The sequence below is a fragment of the Pezoporus occidentalis genome, unplaced genomic scaffold, assembly GCF_034315485.1.
Source record: "Pezoporus occidentalis ecotype Australia unplaced genomic scaffold, CSIRO_AGI_Poc_V1 ctg284, whole genome shotgun sequence".
NCBI lineage: Eukaryota > Metazoa > Chordata > Aves > Psittaciformes > Psittacidae > Pezoporus > Pezoporus occidentalis.
The window spans coordinates 214,385-232,329 of NW_026914763.1; the positions used below are offsets into that span (position 1 = coordinate 214,385).

At 38.1% G+C, this 17,945-nt stretch overlaps 1 protein-coding gene and 1 long non-coding RNA gene across 3 annotated transcripts in view; one reads left to right on the plus strand and one right to left on the minus strand.

The window, feature by feature from the left end:
* The window catches only part of IFT81 (intraflagellar transport 81), a 41,223-nt gene that overhangs the window by 20,422 nt on the left and 2,856 nt on the right, over positions 1-17,945 (minus strand). For both annotated transcript variants that reach the window (XM_062625903.1, XM_062625902.1), the window contains exons 4-10: positions 15,604-15,693; positions 14,480-14,545; positions 14,051-14,161; positions 12,751-12,835; positions 5,095-5,258; positions 2,353-2,448; positions 247-393 (exon numbers count right to left, since the gene is read on the minus strand). In XM_062625903.1, the coding sequence (XP_062481887.1) occupies positions 247-393; positions 2,353-2,448; positions 5,095-5,258; positions 12,751-12,835; positions 14,051-14,161; positions 14,480-14,545; positions 15,604-15,693 (759 nt within the window). The remainder of the gene's footprint in view (positions 1-246; positions 394-2,352; positions 2,449-5,094; positions 5,259-12,750; positions 12,836-14,050; positions 14,162-14,479; positions 14,546-15,603; positions 15,694-17,945) is intronic.
* LOC134167341 (uncharacterized) lies at positions 8,108-11,743 on the plus strand. The gene is made up of 3 exons (XR_009966151.1): positions 8,108-8,490; positions 9,132-9,225; positions 11,154-11,743. It is a non-coding gene; the product is annotated as an uncharacterized LOC134167341 (long non-coding RNA).

Here is a 17,945-nt window from a genome sequence, read left to right on the forward strand (position 1 = left end):
ATTAGCTGTACTTCAAAAAAACAAGTCTTCAAATATGATCATTTTGGATTTTGAGCATTAGAAAACCCAGAGGCCAATGTGTTGCAATGCTGAGGCCATGTATTTTGACAGGATACTATAAAGGTGGATAGGATACTGTAGGAGCAGTCATTGCAACATAAAGTTAAAAGAAAATTGTGAGTTAACAAAAATTGATCCATCTCTCAAAGATTTCCTCTCCCTTATATCCTCTGTTACAGTGCATACCTCATCCCCTTTCAGAACTTCAGAGCCTTCCAACTCATGGGCCTGGCTGGTCTTCTGCTGCATCTGCTTTTCAACATTGGACAGCTCTTCCTTAGCAGCCTGGAGTTGCTCAGCCTTGGCTTCCTTCTTCCGGGACATTATAGATGCCTGCGTGATCATTAAAAATGCATATGGACAAGTAAAGTAAAAACTGCCTTCCTTCAACATTAGTAAAATGTAATCCATTAAATTTCAGGCACTGCACCACTGAAACCACATTTTAACTGTCAGAAACTGTTTTTCATTAAGCAATGTGAGCATGTCTCACTGCAGAGAAAAAAGCATTGATTATTCATTAGATACAGTGGGTTAAACCACAACTCCTCTAAAGTTGATTGCAGGCTCCCAACTTCCTTCAGTATGGCTGAGATCCCAAACACGCCCTTTTTCACACATTCGTGTCGACAGATTTTACATTTTAGATTTCCATTTCTTCACCTCATTTTTTCCATTTTCATTGAAGAAAAGGTAGGCATTTGAGCTGCTTCATTTCTTCTACTTAGCCCCTTTCTGTGCATATGTAAAATGCACCAACATGGCTTAAGTGGAAAGTTATCCAAGATTTCACAAATGTCATAATACAGATTTTTATAACTCCAACCTACTCCAACCTACAGAAATATGTTATCCTAACAGCAGATCTGAGCCACTAAATCTTGGCAAATAGCTGGAAGACAATGAATAAAGCAATACCGTACAGAAATAGTGTCGATTACAGATTATTCCTCTGTTTGAGTCTAGAAGATAGAGCATTTAAAAAACAGTATTTTATATAAGACAATATTTCATAGTACCCAAGATTTGACCAGAAGCTGATGGATTTTAGAACATAAGTGTACTTTTGTTCAGTAAAACAAAAAGGCATCTTTATCGACACAACAGATTAATTTTGATGCAGGTGCAGGAATTTGGAGGTATGGCTGGTTTCTTCATACAAAAGGGAAAACTTACAAAGAAATGAAGCAAAATACAGAGCAGCTTTCTCCCACTAGGTGAAAAGAACCAGCTTTATGTCTAAAAATATACCTATCAGAGTTCTGCTGGGGTAGGATCTCGGCTCTTTGCTTCATGAGATATCTGCAGCGACAAACTGTGGAACAATATATACGATCATTGTGTGAAACAGAAGCCGGTCCCTCGCGGAACAAAGCAAAGACCACTGCATGCTTTCAACTCACAGCAGCAACCTGAACTCCTGCAGTGGTTCCTCCACTGAACACAATTATATCCCGAGCCTGCTGGTCCTGCTACCAGCACATTATGTGGCAGCTTTTCTTTTGGGAAGAAGAGCATCTCTTACGGAACAAAACGGTGCATTTCCTATTGCATATGTGACTGAACTGCAGGATGCATTTTATCACTATTTTTTGCCTCCCACCGATCCATTTTACTTCAGCCTTTTTATTTTTTGAACCATTACCATAAGCATCATCATGAAAATCTTCATTAAAATTAGCAGTGGTACAGGCTGCCTGGAAAAGAAACCACATTTCTGTGTAAGCTCTGAAAATCTCAGAGTTCATAAATCCTTTTTAGAACTTGTGAATTTACTCAGACTACACCAGACAGCCTATTTTATAGAAAGACTATTTTATAGCCTCAGGATGAAAAAAAGAAATCAAAGAATACCTTCTTAATAGATGCAACAGGAAAAATAGCATGTGGTAAAACACAAGCAAGGGGTACAACTGAAAGCAAGCCTTGCCTCCAGGGCTGGCTGCAGCCATCAGCCCACATGCTGCCTCTTAAGAATCTGTCCACAGCTGGAGCTTTACCAAAATAGCTCCTCCAAAATGATGCTTCCACAATTGCTGGGATGCAGCTGAAGTCAACACCTAACAGCAGAAGGACAGCAGTCGATACGAACTCACTAACGTGCCTGAAAGCAAGTGTCTGACTCAGCCCTAAACATACATATGTTCAACAGCTATTTATTTGCTTTTTGTCCTCCCTTATTATGCATTTCACTGATTTATGCTAAATAAAGACAAAAATCAGGACACAAACCAATCAGGGACTGAAACTGCTGCACTGCTTCTGCTTAACAAACGCTTTGTTCCTCCTTACCTGTTGGCGGTACATGGAAAATTTGCTATCAGCTGGCTCATACTTCATCATTCTTTTCTCAATAAGCTGGTTCATTTGTGCATTTACTTCATTTATCTGCAAGACAGAGCAGAAAACTAAGGAAATGGAGCTTTATTTCTTTGTCTTCTCCCAAGAATTAAATGCTTTGCAAACCAGATTTTCAATCCAGCTAGTTCCATTTTTAAAACAGAGAAACAAACCCAAAAACCTCAGTGAGTCATTAAGCACTGGCCAGGAAGAGGCTAAGGTTTTGCACTTCCAGTTCTGTGCCTTTATGATAAGGCAGAAGCCTGATGTTGGCCCTGAAAATGAAATAAACTGGTGTACAGGGAGAGCAAATGCAAGGGACTCGGTAGAGATGGAAAAAAGACTCATATTGTGACACACTGTATGAAAACTGTCATTTTATCAATATTAATTAACACTCCTTTTCACTCAACCATTTATCACAAGTTTAAAGGGGAGCAAGCAAAGACTAAGTGATACCAAATTCATCAATACTTTAAAGAGTTGCAGACCATCATATTCCAGCTCTATTGTACTTTCTTTCTACTGCTCCAAAATGCAGTTTCTCCACAGTCTCTTTGCTGGTCCACAGTCTCAAACTGTTGATGTTCATTCTAGCTGAAGCTTTAGAGCCCACTGCACCTGGAAATCACAGCTACACCAGTGTACTGATTCCAGCTTTTCCAGTCCTGACTTAATGCTACCCCGGGACTCTCATCAGCCATGGAAACCGCAGCCCTAGCAACCTTCCTTTAATTCTCTGCTAACTAGATGAGTGCTGATAAGCAGTGTAAATATGTGCTGAAATCCAATAATGTCAAATCGTACCGCAGGTAGCGCTGGGCATTCCCCAGACATTTCCATGAGCAATATCCGTGCACTTTCAAACCTAAGTATTTCAAATAAAGTGTTCCACAGGACTAAAAATACTCCACCACCTGCGAATTCTATTCCTTTACAAAAGCTATTAGTGGTAGAACAGGCCTGAATTTGAAGATGGCATAAGAATTCCCTTATGTGAATAAATTCCTGGTTTATATGTTAGAAAATGCAGGACTGCGGCATTCTCAGCGCAATCCAGTTCCTTTTTAAGGCACTGAGAAAACAGAAGGTTGACTTTTAAAAAAAGAAATGCTGTCTAAGGCCATGCTGTGATAACGGCCAAGTAGATGACATTATCTATTTTGGGTTTATTATCTATTAAGAAGAGCATACTTCCAAAATATAACAAATTAAAAGGTGACCTCATGGAGAAAGAGGGGAAAAAAAACCCAACTTTGAATCTTTTTACAATATTGCCCAAAATATTGTAAGAACCCCAACAATAGTCTTGGAAAGGAAAGCGCAAACCCAGGCTTCAAGTGTGGCTGAAAGAAATAACTGCAACCACAAACACTGTTGTGATTAGAAAACATGCCTGAGGAAAGCGGAGGCTGAACCACAGAGCTGGTTTATTATTTCAGACCTCATCTACCATTTAATAATGCCGCATCCTTAAAAGTCGAATGATCGGGAACCAAAATAGCATTAGGCTGTCACTGACTTTACTTTTGTTAAAAGTAGTCTTAACCTTAAAATAGAATGTATTCCTGATGACACTTGACTGCTGATTCTCCTCTGATCCAAGAAACCCGTGGGCATTTCTTTCTTGCATTACTTTGGCATGCTCTGTGTGTGAATGCACAGGCTACTGTGAAGTTGATCACTTGCTTCAAGACACAAGAAGGATGGTGAATGGCAGCCCTCACACCCATGGGTAAATCATTCTCTGATCTATTACAAATACTCTGTTTCCTCGTTATCTACATTTCACAGCAGAGCCTGAGTTGGAGATCCCAGGGATAGTAAAAACCAGCTGGTAAAAGAAGCTGACATTGAGACTGAACAGTCTCGTAGCTAGTACTATGTAGGACTAGTCTTCCAACCCTTGCTAACATTGTAAATCTTCAGCATGAGTAGAAATACTAATAATTAACATTCATATAAATTCTTCTAGAATATAATGTTACTTATTTAATCTTCCATTTAGGATCATGCAGATATGAAAACTTCATTGAATTAAATAAATGGACTTCTGTGGCAACAAATATCTCTGCACATATTGGATATACACTACAAATAAGGACTTTTGCTCATTCTAACACCATTTGTTTTTAACATCTGAAAAAATCTGGAAAGGTAAAGTAAGTACTTGATTCTCAGATTTCCTTTGGGCTTCCCAACTAAACCAGACTTATTCCAAACACTAAGGAGTTCTGAGCCATTGCACATTAAAACACAATATTGTGTAGATGTATCACCCTGAGAACATTTGTTCACCACTCCATAAGCGCTCTCTATATGCTGCTGTAAACTCCCTTGATAACCAGTGAGAGTTTAAACCAAGTGAAATCTGAAGAGAATTAAAATCAAATCTTTAGTGCTAATGTAACACCTCTGCTCATACCACAGGAAATTGCTAACACGATTTTCTAAATAGCATTTAAGGACACGGTTGGTTTGGGTTTGGTTTGGGGCTTGTTTTCTTGTTTGCTTGGTGGGTATTTTTAGAAACTTGTCTGGGAGTTTGCATTTAGTAATTAACACATCTTCTGCTTTACAACTGAAGGGATGTTCCTTTGGGAATTAGACATTTTCTCAAGGATATAAAGTAGTGTACAAGAACCTGAGACTATGCTATGGAATACAAATTAAGCGTGGCCTTGGTTAGCTTACCTTGCTTTCAAGTACATTGAGATCAGATTGGCTCATAGCCGGTTCTGCAGCCACCTTTTGTAAGATATATGTTGAATTCTTCTTGCTTTCCAGCTCTCTAGGTAATTTTTCAGTAACCAGGTATGTATTGAAATTTATCTCCTCTTCCAGTTTCTTCATTAAACCTTAAAAGCAAATTAAATCAGTGTGTCTATAAAAGTAACATAGCAGATAATTAAGTCTGATTTCACCAATACATTAAGTATCTAGTAGCAGATTATGATAACAACAGCATAACACTTGAGCATTCTTTTCAGAGCTCAAAGAAACAGGTAGTTACTTGATTTAGATTTTTAATCTGGATGTTAAATAATATAAGTATTATTATCCATCTGTATCTCCAGCATATACCTATTAACTCCTTGACAGAATCTTTTCATCTGCAAACAAGGAAATCCCTTCTTACATGAAATTCCAGCTGAATCAGATGCAAAATGCAACACGCAGCACTGACACAGAAAGCCATTAACCTAATGTGTACCTTACACACATCAACACACTGGATTCTGTGTTACTTGTGTTGTGAATTACATTCTTCTGAAACCTTAAAAGTGAAGAGCTAGACTGTGGCTGCTTATGCAGATGCTGATGAGGGGCAGCAAAGCATATCACAGCTATGCCGTACCCCTTAGAACTTCCCTGGCTGGACCAGGGGAGTGTGCATCCTGAAGCTGGTGCTACTCAGGGATTACAGAGTTCATTGTTTCATGTGAATTACTTCATCTATAGACAGAAATCATCTCAGGGTGAATCCTTTATCTGTACAAAGATCTTAATTTGGCCTAGCTCATGTATAGATTTAGTATATCCTTGGAAAGTCTCCCTGAAAATAAAACTTGATTCCAATCTGGCATCTAAAAAGCCCTTAAAATGAGCAGAATTTAATGTATGCCTACTTTAAGGGTCTTTTGCATTGCTGGAACACTTATAAATTGCCTTCCTGTAAATAGCACACTATTTTTTTCTTGTAAGAACAAGCATTCACTCTCAGGACAGGATATAGACTACGAATGCTGAAAATAACAATAAAATAGAAAAACCAAGAAGGAATTCCTGAGTAGTGATAGAAAAAAAATCTGTTGAGAAAAGCAACTCCATTTGTAAGTCATGCTCTACGCAAGCCCAGTGCACACTGCATGTTACCATGCTTAGGATGACTTGGCTCTTACCAGGTAATTTAGCCTTCATAGCAGATAAATACAGGGACCTACAGGTAAGAACAATACACAGCTAAAAAAAAGTGCAACAGAGATGGAAAAGGAGGTAGGTGAAAGCAGAAATTGTGGTTCTCAGGCTGAAGAGCCTGCTGACCACATCCCTGACTGACAAAAGGAGGAGGTTAGAGCAAAGTGAAATAGAAGCCTAGGAAAATGTGCCCCCAGGGCTTCTAGATCCTCCTCACCCTCTGCTCCCAGCTCAGACTGAAAGGACAGCTACTGGGTTTAGCTGCCAGGGGGGAAATAAGCCATTAGCTCTTGAGAAAGCCTCAAGAACTAGAAGAAAACAGACCCTAGGGGAAGTAGGGTTGCTAACAAAGTCAAGTCAACATAAACTAAACAGGAGTGGGAATTCCTCTTTTCCAGCAGTTTAGTTGGTTGATTTCTGTGTTTATGAAAAGCAACACTGCCACAGGATCTTTTCCCCTTTGTGGAAAAGTCATTTATCTTGTGCAAAACAAACAGCATTGATACTGGTTTCAGAATGGGTTAACAGAATGGGTATGCAAAAGCCATTATGTACATGGCACTACAGCTATACCCTGAGAAACACACCTGGACTCACTGAGATTTCCCACTTCTTTCTTCCAGAAGAACTTGATTCCAGTCTTCCTCAGCCCACAACAGAGCCGGGCATAAGGGACCACATTTTAACATCTCACTAGAGATCTACCCCCTCTGCAAATGCAGCAAAGCTTCCCATGTATGCTGTGAGCAGAATTACCACCCCAGAACTGACAAGAAACACAGTTTGATATTTAAAACCAAGACCTTTGGTGTTGAAACCAAAGTGATATCAATTTAATTATGCTGATATTAAATATTAACATTTTAATCAAACTGATTTCTTCCTTTCCTCTTAGTAGCAAAAGAAATCTGCATCTACAGCCTATACTTTATTTCTTCCACCTCTCCAGTTTCCTTATAAAACTGTACATACTTCTATTTGTTGTAGATATGACACTCAGGAAACAACCACGCCTGAACAACTCCACATGAGAGTGCAGACATATGCCTCCACAGGCTATAGCCTTGATCACTATCTAGATCCATTTCTCAGGTACCTCTGAGCTACTACCAACTCCTTTTACACACTGGCTGGTTCTGCATCACGCTTACTCTTGACGGCTCAGCAAGCAATGAAGCAAGTTAAGACTTGACATCTTTATGGGGAAAGACATGATGATGTCAACATCCCTCATGACTAATGTAGTTTCTTTCCTAACTACTCCAGATATATTTTCCCTCCTATACAATTCAACATCACACAGGGAGAAGTAACTACCTGAGAGCTACGTTTGCTGCTTAACAGAACCTTAAAAAACAAAACGTAGGGCAGGTTTTGGTTTAATCTTTTTCTCATTGAAAAACATTCTTGTTTCAAATTCCCAGGCTGGAGGGAAGAAAAGCAAGCATGCTTTAAACCTTTCCATTACACATATAAATTCTGTTTTTAATGTTTCAGCGTTGACTTACGGTTACAAAATCCACATACGTAAGCTGCACAGAAAGCCTGGCTCTGTGCCCTAAGGTTATTTTAGCAAGGTTCTGCCAACCAAGTATTTACATGTGGAGAGATACTAAGAGCAACTCATGTTTTCCATTCAGATTTTTTTGTTATTATTATTACAAAGAGAGGGATGGGAGAGGAGTTTCTTCATGCTTGCTCAGTCACGTAGAAAAGAGGCAATTTTCTATGCATAATTCTGCTAATAGATCTAAAACCATTCTATGAAAACTTGATTCACTTCTTTTCCCTCTTCAGGCTACCAATTGTGTGCATCCTGTATCAAAACTATTTGCAGCAATAACTAATTTTAAACCAAGAAAAAAAGGGGACAGTGCAAGAAGAGCACTCATTTCATAGACTACCTGCCAACACTTTAAGACACATAGGAAGGCACATCTAGAACAAACTTCCACATGCCATTCACTTCCATCAAAGCCTTCCCTTCCCTTTCTGCAACCACCCTTGCTAAGAGAGTATGTAAATTATTCCCTCCACAGCTTCCAGTATTTAGCAGAAGGAAACTGGAAGTGATATCAGAGGCCTGGCACATGCAAACACTGACAGGTTATGATCAAAATCTCCTTGAAGATATCTCCTTGAAGGACTAAAAAGCTTCCAGAATTTGCCTTTGTAAGTTATTCTTCCTATGCTTATCATTATTGATGGTCTTCAAAAATCTCTCTGACCTTTCAACGTTCTTCCTGAACTCTGTTCAATGGACAGTGTTGCAGTGATGAATACTTCAGAGCTAAGAAGAGGTAACATAACTCTCCCACTGCATTTTCTTCCAGAAATAAATATATGGATAGCACCACATCTTTCAGACTGTTCTCCCATTTTATACTATGACCCACAAGTCCTTTTCAGAGTCACTTCTTAGGAAAATGTCCCACATGCTATAATGACATCCTAGAGGAATACTGTGGCATTCTGCTATTCCTTAAAATACATACTGTTGGCACCGACTTGGCTTCCTAAGTGATTAAGGTCACTTCGAATCAACCGTCTCCTCATTATTCAGTCATTGCCCCTATTTTTAGTTCTCCTGGCTATCTCACCAGACCTCATCTGCTGTTTTCTTTCAGGTGTCCAGTGTAAATACTAAACAAAAAAGAGCCCCACACTGATTTCTGCATGTCCCAAGTAGAAACGCATCCACTCGGTGATGATTCCCTGAGCAATTCTCTTTCTAAAACCTTCAACAAACCCCTTTTAATCCTCTTAACAGAGCCCATGTTGAATTATGCTGCTTTGTTTGTTCTTCAAAATAGGGTGCCAGTTAAGAGTCAATGGTCTTAAAGAAGTCAGCCATAGCAATACTATGACTCTGACCAACCAGGCTTGAATTCTCATCAGAGACATCAGGTTAGTGTAAAAGTGCTTTAACTCCTGAGCTTGTATCCATTGACAGTGACTTTATAATAAAGAAATCATTTCAAGATGGAAATAGCGTTCCACCTAAGCCATTCTCCTTTACCAAACACATCTATAATATACCACGACAATGGTATCTTTGAGGTTCTCAGTGCTCTAGATCTATTACTACATATTAACTTAATGAAGTATAGAAATTACACATTTCACTGTTTATCAATAACCACCTTAATACATTCTTTTAATCAATATTTTCCAGTCATCCACTTCTTCATATTTCTGCCAATAAAGTGAACAATCATGTCCTATAAAATGACCAAAGATCAAGAATTTCAGTAATTCTGATCAATTCTTGGCATTAAACATTTCTGTTTGTGCCAGCAGAGATATTCAAAGCGAAAAGAAGGGAATCTTGCTGAGGAAGCACGAGCTAGGTTATGCAGACAAGTGGTCAGTGCTAATAAAAGTGCTATTCATATCTGGAATAATAAGACTACCAAAAAAAATTCCCAGAAACTCTAAATTCATGTTACTGCTATCAACAGCAACTGCCTCTCTGTAGTTAAATATACTGAGTAGTACTGAAAAACCACCAAGGAGTCTGCTGTGGAAACCAGTATGATCAGCCTTAGTCCAAAAAGCATTTCAAAACAATCACCTGGTTTTCATGATACAATACAAAGTCTTCTAAATATTCTATTTCCAAGAGTTACAAACCTACTAACCATAAGCTGTACTTTCCTGGCTTAGCTAAAGCAGACTGATGCTAATTACATACAAATGATACTCATCAATATGTGCTACTTGCATTCCTTTTCATTTCTTTAAAGTACTTCATCCTAACTTAATTATAGGATGAAGTGATCAAAGCAGCATCTGTAAGCCACAAAAAAGCTTTTATTCATTATCAACAACTTCTATCATTGTGTCTTGCTTTAGAAGTAAAACCACCTGAAGTATTATAAAATCATTTTAAAGGAAAGTCTAAATTCCAGTGAAAATCCACACCTACCAAGCATCTCCTGACCTGTCAGCACACAACTTATACTGACCTGAGCAGGCAGCTGAGGGACTAAACTACAGCCAGAGGGAGTTTTTAAAGGAAAATAAATTGTGTTAACTGTAGCCCAACAAAGCTTTTAAAATAAATGGGATCCTGTTCAGTGCACTGCGGTCACCTCATTTCAATTATTTCAAACACACAGTTGGCATTCTGCAATTGCTACTACAGGCTTTGTCTTTGTAACGACTACAGAGAAAAGCAGTTGCAGAGCAACTTTGTTTGGGCAACATTTCAACACAAGTTTTCTTGAGTAATGACTCTGAATTTTTCTTCAGAACATCCAAACACTTTTTCCCCTGCAAGCAGGACTCAAGATAAGGAAATTAAATATGTTAACTTTATCTTTATTTTCATCTCAACGATTAAATGACATATTTACTGCCTTTTATTATGTTACCTTTGCTTCTGTGAACTGAACCCATCAAGTTTCCATTGGCCTTAAAAAGAAAACCCAGGAACTGAAATAGAACTGTTGACACAGCTTTGCTGTATAAACTCTTTGATACCTACTGCAAAAATGGAACAGTTACAAAATCCACTGCAGGTCCCTTGGAGTAGAGAAGATAGTTCAGATACTCTTAGTTCAATCTGTGCTTCAGCAGCTGATGAGCATCATAAAAGAATTAAAGTAAAATCACAAAGTAACAGCAATGCAACGTGGTGGTGATGGAAAAATCTCTCTAACTCAAAGCGGCTGCCAAAGCAGTTATGTGATGCAATGGGAATATTAACTACACCTGAAAGAGGAGGACAATGACTTACTTTGTGCAGTTTAAATCTATAGACAGATTCTATAATTTTGGATGTAATTTATATGTATAATAAAAATCATTCTATGGCTTTTTTTTTACCACAGCAACTTCGAATGCAACTGGAAAAGCCCTGAGAAAGTATCATTCTGAGTCTTACACCTCCACGCTACTTTACATGCAGTAAAGTATTTGCCTATAAATCAACTCTAATCTCTGTATGAACAGCACATAAAACATCTATTGATCCTGTGATGTGTTATTAGCGACTAAGTGCAAGAGACAGGCTGAAGGGGGGTAAGTGATTTGCCAAAGATCCCATACATCTGAAGCACCGAACCCTAACCTGACTCCCAGTTTTGCTGTCAAGGCAAACTGCCAGGCTAATCCTTCTTATATTTCCCTCAAAGTGATTAAACCAGCAGAAACCTAGATATTGTCAAATCTTAGCCCTTGGAGACAGTTAGTTATGCATTTATCTAGTAACTGCAACTCCTTCCCACCTGCTATTTTGATAAACAATCGTATAATACTAACTTTCTCTACAATTACTATAATTTATTTGCTGAGGTGATTTGCAAACTGAGGTATCACTGAAAATGAGGAGAAAAAATCTTGCTGTTTTACAAGTGCCTGTAGTGATAGGGCAGGAGGTGATGGCTTTAAACTGAGAGGGGAGATTGAGATGAGTTCTTAGCTCATCTCAGCAGAAGTTCTTCCCTGTGAGGGTGGTGAGGGTGCCCAGAGAAGCTGTGGCTGCCCAATCTCTAGCAGTGTTCAAGGCCAGGTTGGACAGGGCTTGGAGCAACCTGCTCTAGTGGAAGGTGTCCCTGCCTGTGGCAGCACGTGTGCTGAAGGTCCCTTCCAACCCAAATCAGTCTGTGATTCTGTGATTAATGTAAAACAGCAACAGACAATCAGCTACAATAGTGTAATGAGAACAAAGTATTATCATATGTAAACAAATATATTTATATCTAAATATACAGGCTTCAATAGATAGATATATCTAGTAAAATATTTATAAACATAATCATAAGTAAGTGTATGTATATATATAAAAACCACGATCTATAAAACTGCCTAATTAGAAAGTAGTTTTATTTTTAGTACCATGCAAACCTACAACACAAAATTGCACTACAATGAGAAAGAGGCCTTAAAGCTTTCCAAACTTTCAAAGTATTTATAGGAGGTAACTAGAAGAAACAAACCTACACTGAATAAACCAAAGTATTTTCATGTATCTGTATATTCATTGAGGAAAAAATATTCAGAAGCAGCATTTCACCAACACCCAATTACAAATATAAAAGGCATAAAACCTTCGGGAAGACAAGCTCCTGATTTAGTAAGTGGTTTCTGATTTTTCCAACCCCTTGTATTTCCAGCTGTGGGTTTTTTTGCAAAGTATTACAGTCAGTATTCAGTATTTAACTGGTTTAAAGCTTTTTTAAGAAGTGGACCTCAAAAATATAATTGATATCATCTTCCCCTGTGATTGTTTCCTTGGCTTTTTGTAGCAAGGCATATTCAGCCTTAGCATCTCCACCATGTGACTTTAGAACATGAGCTGTTTCTTTCCTTAGATCCTCTTAAGTTCTGTACACTTTCTGGCATTACCATATTACTGACAGCAGCCAATTTTGATTTCATTTCTAACAGAGAAGTGTAAACCCCCAGCCTTTATAGATTACTACTTACCTTCAGGTTTTGAATCCCCTGCTGCATGAAGCATTTCTTTCAGCTGGAGCTGTGCTCTTTGCAATCTCTGCTCTGCACGGAACAACTTTGGAGAGAGAATGGGACACAGATAAGCTCATTCCTTTGAAATGCATATTCAAACACCTAAAAAAAAAAAAGTACAAAAAAAAAAATCCCAAATATAAAAAATGATAGCTATGAACATCTGCTGATTGTTTCCCAAGGGAATGTGCCAAAACAAATTCTCAGCAATTGGCCTGGCTTTACTCGATATTCTGTAGTGTTCATGGAGGATTCTTGTTCTCCCAAGTGGTTTCTTCTCTATGGCAGAAATTCATTGCTTAATTTTCAACCAAAAATACAAGTAGCTTCAACATCAGAACAACAACAAAAAGACAGCAAGACTCAGGATTGCAGCAGCTAACTATCCTTGTACTGCAGTTCTTGCAATGCAGCTGAGTTGTCACAGAGATCCACTGTCCAACCTGAGCACACTGGGAAGCTTGATGCCAGGTAACACCCAGCTGATGATCGTTTTTGTGATTCAGATGACACCCATCAAGAACTGGAATCAGCTGGACATCACATTCATTTACTTGTGATCTCACCCAGGTTCAAGCAAAGACTCAGCAGCTTGACAACCAACTGATTCACATGGATTCCACATCCAGATATAGAATGCAATACTATGTGGGGATTTCCCCTTTTAATACAGTGTTGAAGTTAATGCTACAGAATTTGGGAAGATGATATGTCAATATTGCACTGGATTTATAAAAGAATCTTGTTTTGACAACATAGCTGGGGAATTTGGATGTTAACTGCTTCCAGTGTTTCCTAGGACAATCTTTTTGTCAAACTCAGGGACCAAAATCCCAAGGTTGCTCCTGCATCAATATTCCCACCCAGTGAAAAGCTGAGGTACTTGCTGTGTTCCTCAGCCCTTGAAATCTTGGTACAGATGCAGAGATACAAATCTAAGGAAACATTTGCTCACTCCCATAAATATAAAGAATTCTCTTTGGGTGCTACAACAGTAAGTCATGGAACATATCCTGGGACTGCTACATGATGGTATCAGTGGCAGCTGAAGCAGCCAAGTTCTTTGAATGAGGTCTGTGGATCTTGCAGGGTCAAGCCTCTTCCCTTAAAATGTACATAGATATTTTAAATGGGATTTAATTTTCTGGTGCTGGGAGAAACACTGGATTGTTGTTCCTGATGTACTTTTTTAAATGCATTACTCCCAAACACATGTCAGCCACTATTTATTTTAACAGGTATGCTTTTATGGCAGTACCTGATTTTTTTGTTCCTGCTTCTGTTGAGCCAAAGATTCTTCTCTCTCTTTTTCTACACGAAGCTGTCTTGCTATTTCAAGAATTCGTGGATGATTTTGTACTGTCTCCACCTACAGCAAGTGGATAAATAGTGCATGTTACTGTCAGATAGTTGAGAAATACATTAAAGAGATCATGTGTTTCACAGGCTCACTGCGCACTTCCTTTCCATACATGTTACTACTCAGAAATGACAGCAAAGTTCTGGACCCAAGATTCTTAAGAGCTCTGGACTAACGCCTAGGGAGATTCTCTGTGGGTCAATTAGTTACTTGATTCCTTCCTAGACATAGAGTATGTTTATCTTAATCCTTGTTTGCATTCCAAAATCAGAGTTGCAAGCCAAGGACTATGACACTGAAACGTAATAGTGTCACTTCTCTTACTACCCTCTTCTTAAGACGTTCCACTCTTTTGACAAGTTGATCTTTCTCCTCTTCCATTGCATCAATGTCCTAAAAAGCAGAAAAAAAATAGATAAAGAAATGTTAATTTATTTACAGTATCATACGGATTGGACTAAATTCTGTTCAAATTAATATGAAAATCAGAATTCTTCTCTGAATACACTGAAGTGGTTATAATTTTATTGATCTATGATCACAACATGCAGGATCCCAATCTCTCTTCTCTCTTCCCCCACAGTTCCCACTCTGTTTCTGCTGACATTGCTTCATCTGCACTTTCCATTATTAATGTGAACATTTAAAATAAAAGCAGGTGGATTTCTCCAAACTAAAACCAAACAAACAGAAACCACCTTGCAAAAATCAGTATCAATTCAATACCTCATGCAGTGTAACGTATGGTTCTTAATGTTAGAACAACTGGCACATGATTTTGCATGAAGTTGCAGATGAGTGATGTTTGCTGACACTTTGTAATAATATTGTGTTAGAAGAAATACTTTATAGTGCTAAAACATGTATTTAATTATTATTCTCCTATTTTACAGCAGCAGGGCTCCACAAACTGATAGTTGTAAGAAAAAAGGAAATAAATTCTCCAAATTTAGACCTCATCTCAACATTTGCTTAACTTCTCTGTATGTCTTATTGAAGAGTGTGTAAAGCTTTTCAGTATTTTGCTGAAACAGGGCAAATCTTGTTGCTTAACACCTGGGCCACACAGGATCATCATTTTTATTGACTTAAGCTCTTAATTCATTCAGCTCCCTCTGAAATTATTACCCTGCATCAGTAAAGCAAACAGCTTTGTAGCAGTTTGCATTCAGAGGAAAGGGAGTTCTAATATTTGAAAATCCTGCTGAACAGAATCTTGGCAGCCTTGGTTCCCAATCTGCTTCAGAAAGCTCAGCTCTAAGCACAAGTGAGGATTTGCTAAGCTGTTTGCCAACAGAGAACAGTTTCAAAAGGCAGCTGCAGTGCCCACCAACTCTGACCTCTACAACTTGCACTGCAGTGAGTCCATAAACCCAACAAAAATAGAACTACTGACATACCAAAAAACCCTAACAAAAAAAAAGTTGTGTGATTTTGTCAGATTTTTTTACCCTTCTTATTTCTGCAGTAGATAAACCAGATGTTTTGAGCTGCTCACACTCCTTATGTAGGTTTTTAAATGCTTCCATCAGTTCTTCATACTATAAAATGAAATAAAAACCATGCAGAATGAGCTCTCTTAAGGATTTTCAGATCAACATGTTGCTTTACTACTAAGACAGTAAATATTTAAAAAGAAGTATGATGAGTACAAGAATTAAAGGTATTTTTTCCATCACAAAAGCTTGTCAACTTATAAAGCAAACCTAAAAAAAAAATAGTGAATTATCTTCTACTCGAAGGTACACTCAGAAGTTTCACAATTTCTTTGGTATTTTCACCTTATAATATGCAGTGTATTTTCAAAACAGGAAGATAAGATGTTATCTGAAAGGGATGATGCTATATTAACAAATTATTCTCTCTTACTGTGTGTATATCACATACATAAATTTATCAGCCCAAAAAGGAAGAGTTTGATCCCACAATATACTTGATCAAAGCAACGGGGCTTGAATTTAGAGAGCACTGAGCTTCAATCCATCAAAGCAGTCCAAGAGCACACCCGACTTAACACGTGAGAAACAGTTTTGACACATTGCATAATCATGCCCTCAGTATATTACAGAGATTTATATATGCAGTTCAGTGGTTAGAAAGAAGTAGACAGTGTGCTACTTCCACACCAGTACAGTGCCCACCAGTAATCTTAAACTGAGAGGCAGTGTGAAAGTCTGTGTGGGTAGAGAAATAACAGGGGACAGAAAGAGTTTAGAACTATGGATAGGAAATAAATTTAGATTTAACTTGGGAGAAATGCAAGCTGAGACACAAGGAAAGATAATCTCCACAGAAACAGCCATTCAGTGAGATGGAAAAATCTAAAAAGAGAAGATCAAGTCATTGCTTACTTCCTGGAAAGAGCAATTGATATGAATGTTGAAAATAAAATGGCAATGGCCAGTTCAAACAAAGACATCCCAGCTATGTGTGGTGAAGCAGCAATTCTATTCTATAAAACCCTAGGGAACCAGCATCTAGAATGCTCTGCTCATTTCTGGTTGTTTTAATATCAACACACTGATAAGCTGGAATGAATGAATGAATGAATGAAAAAACCCCAACAATAAAATGGCTACTGAGAAGAAGATAAAATAATTGATTAATTGGCAAATAAAGGTATGATAAGGTATGGACACACTGGACAATGAAGAATAAGTTACAGAAAAGTAAGAGTAAAAATTCAACTGGCCTGCATGGTATCACTTGGGTGTTATAGAAATACTTTAACAAATAATGAAGAGCAGGTAGTCTCTGAGCAACTCTATTCCTGACTGCTGATGTCCAGCAGCTTCCCTTTGCATGGATTCCCTACCTCGTGCAAAAGGGTATTTTAGTGAGCCTTTTCCTTACTCATAGAATCATAGAATAGTTAGGGTTGGAAAGGACCTTAAGATCATCTAGTTCCAAACCCCCTGTCATGGGTTCCATTATTGGGACACAAAATTTCAAGCCCAATGGCAAGAGTCAAACCAGGGCAGAGCACATTTTGCCAGAGCATAATGAAGGGCAGGTTTCTCACCTTCACCAAATAAAAGCTGCAGCTACCCCATGTGCACCCAAAGGGCACGACACAATCAAATGACCAAAGAACACCCAAGTTCCTATAGTGGAAAGAAAGATACCTGGCACCTGGGGGCAGCTCACTGAAGACTAGGTTTATGCCTGAAGTTGCCTACTTTTAAATTAAGTACTGCAGCCAATCCAATGTTTAAATCACAAAACAAATGCGAAGGTGGCCAGTATCCCAAGTATCTCGTTTAAATGATCTACAAAAGGATCATCTGTAAGGTTCCTTCCAACTCCAACCATTGTATGATTCTATACACCCATAAAACTTGACCATGTTCTAAGATTTCCAAGCTCTTATATTTGAAATGTTTCTCTTAAAAGACACTATGGGAAGCCTGTATCTAAATTATTTAGGCTAAATTCTTTTACTCAATTGTATCTAAATATTTGCATTGTGATTTTAACTTACATCAAGGCACTATATTATCCAGCTTCTGTTTTGAATTAATCAGCAGGGCATTAGTTAATAAGATGGTTATATTACTCTAATCCCAAAAAGGAACACATCTTAGGTAATGGAAATAATGGAGTTAGATATTTATACATACTAAGACTGTGACATACTGAAAAAGACCCCCATACAATCTGCATTCTTTTCTCTCTTTGCTACTTCTGCTTAGTTACTTCAAATTATACATCCAGTATTGTTAGTGGCAACAAAAAAAAATAAAGGACTTAGTCAAGCTTCAGTTAAACTACACAGCTTTGTTTTAAAATAAAT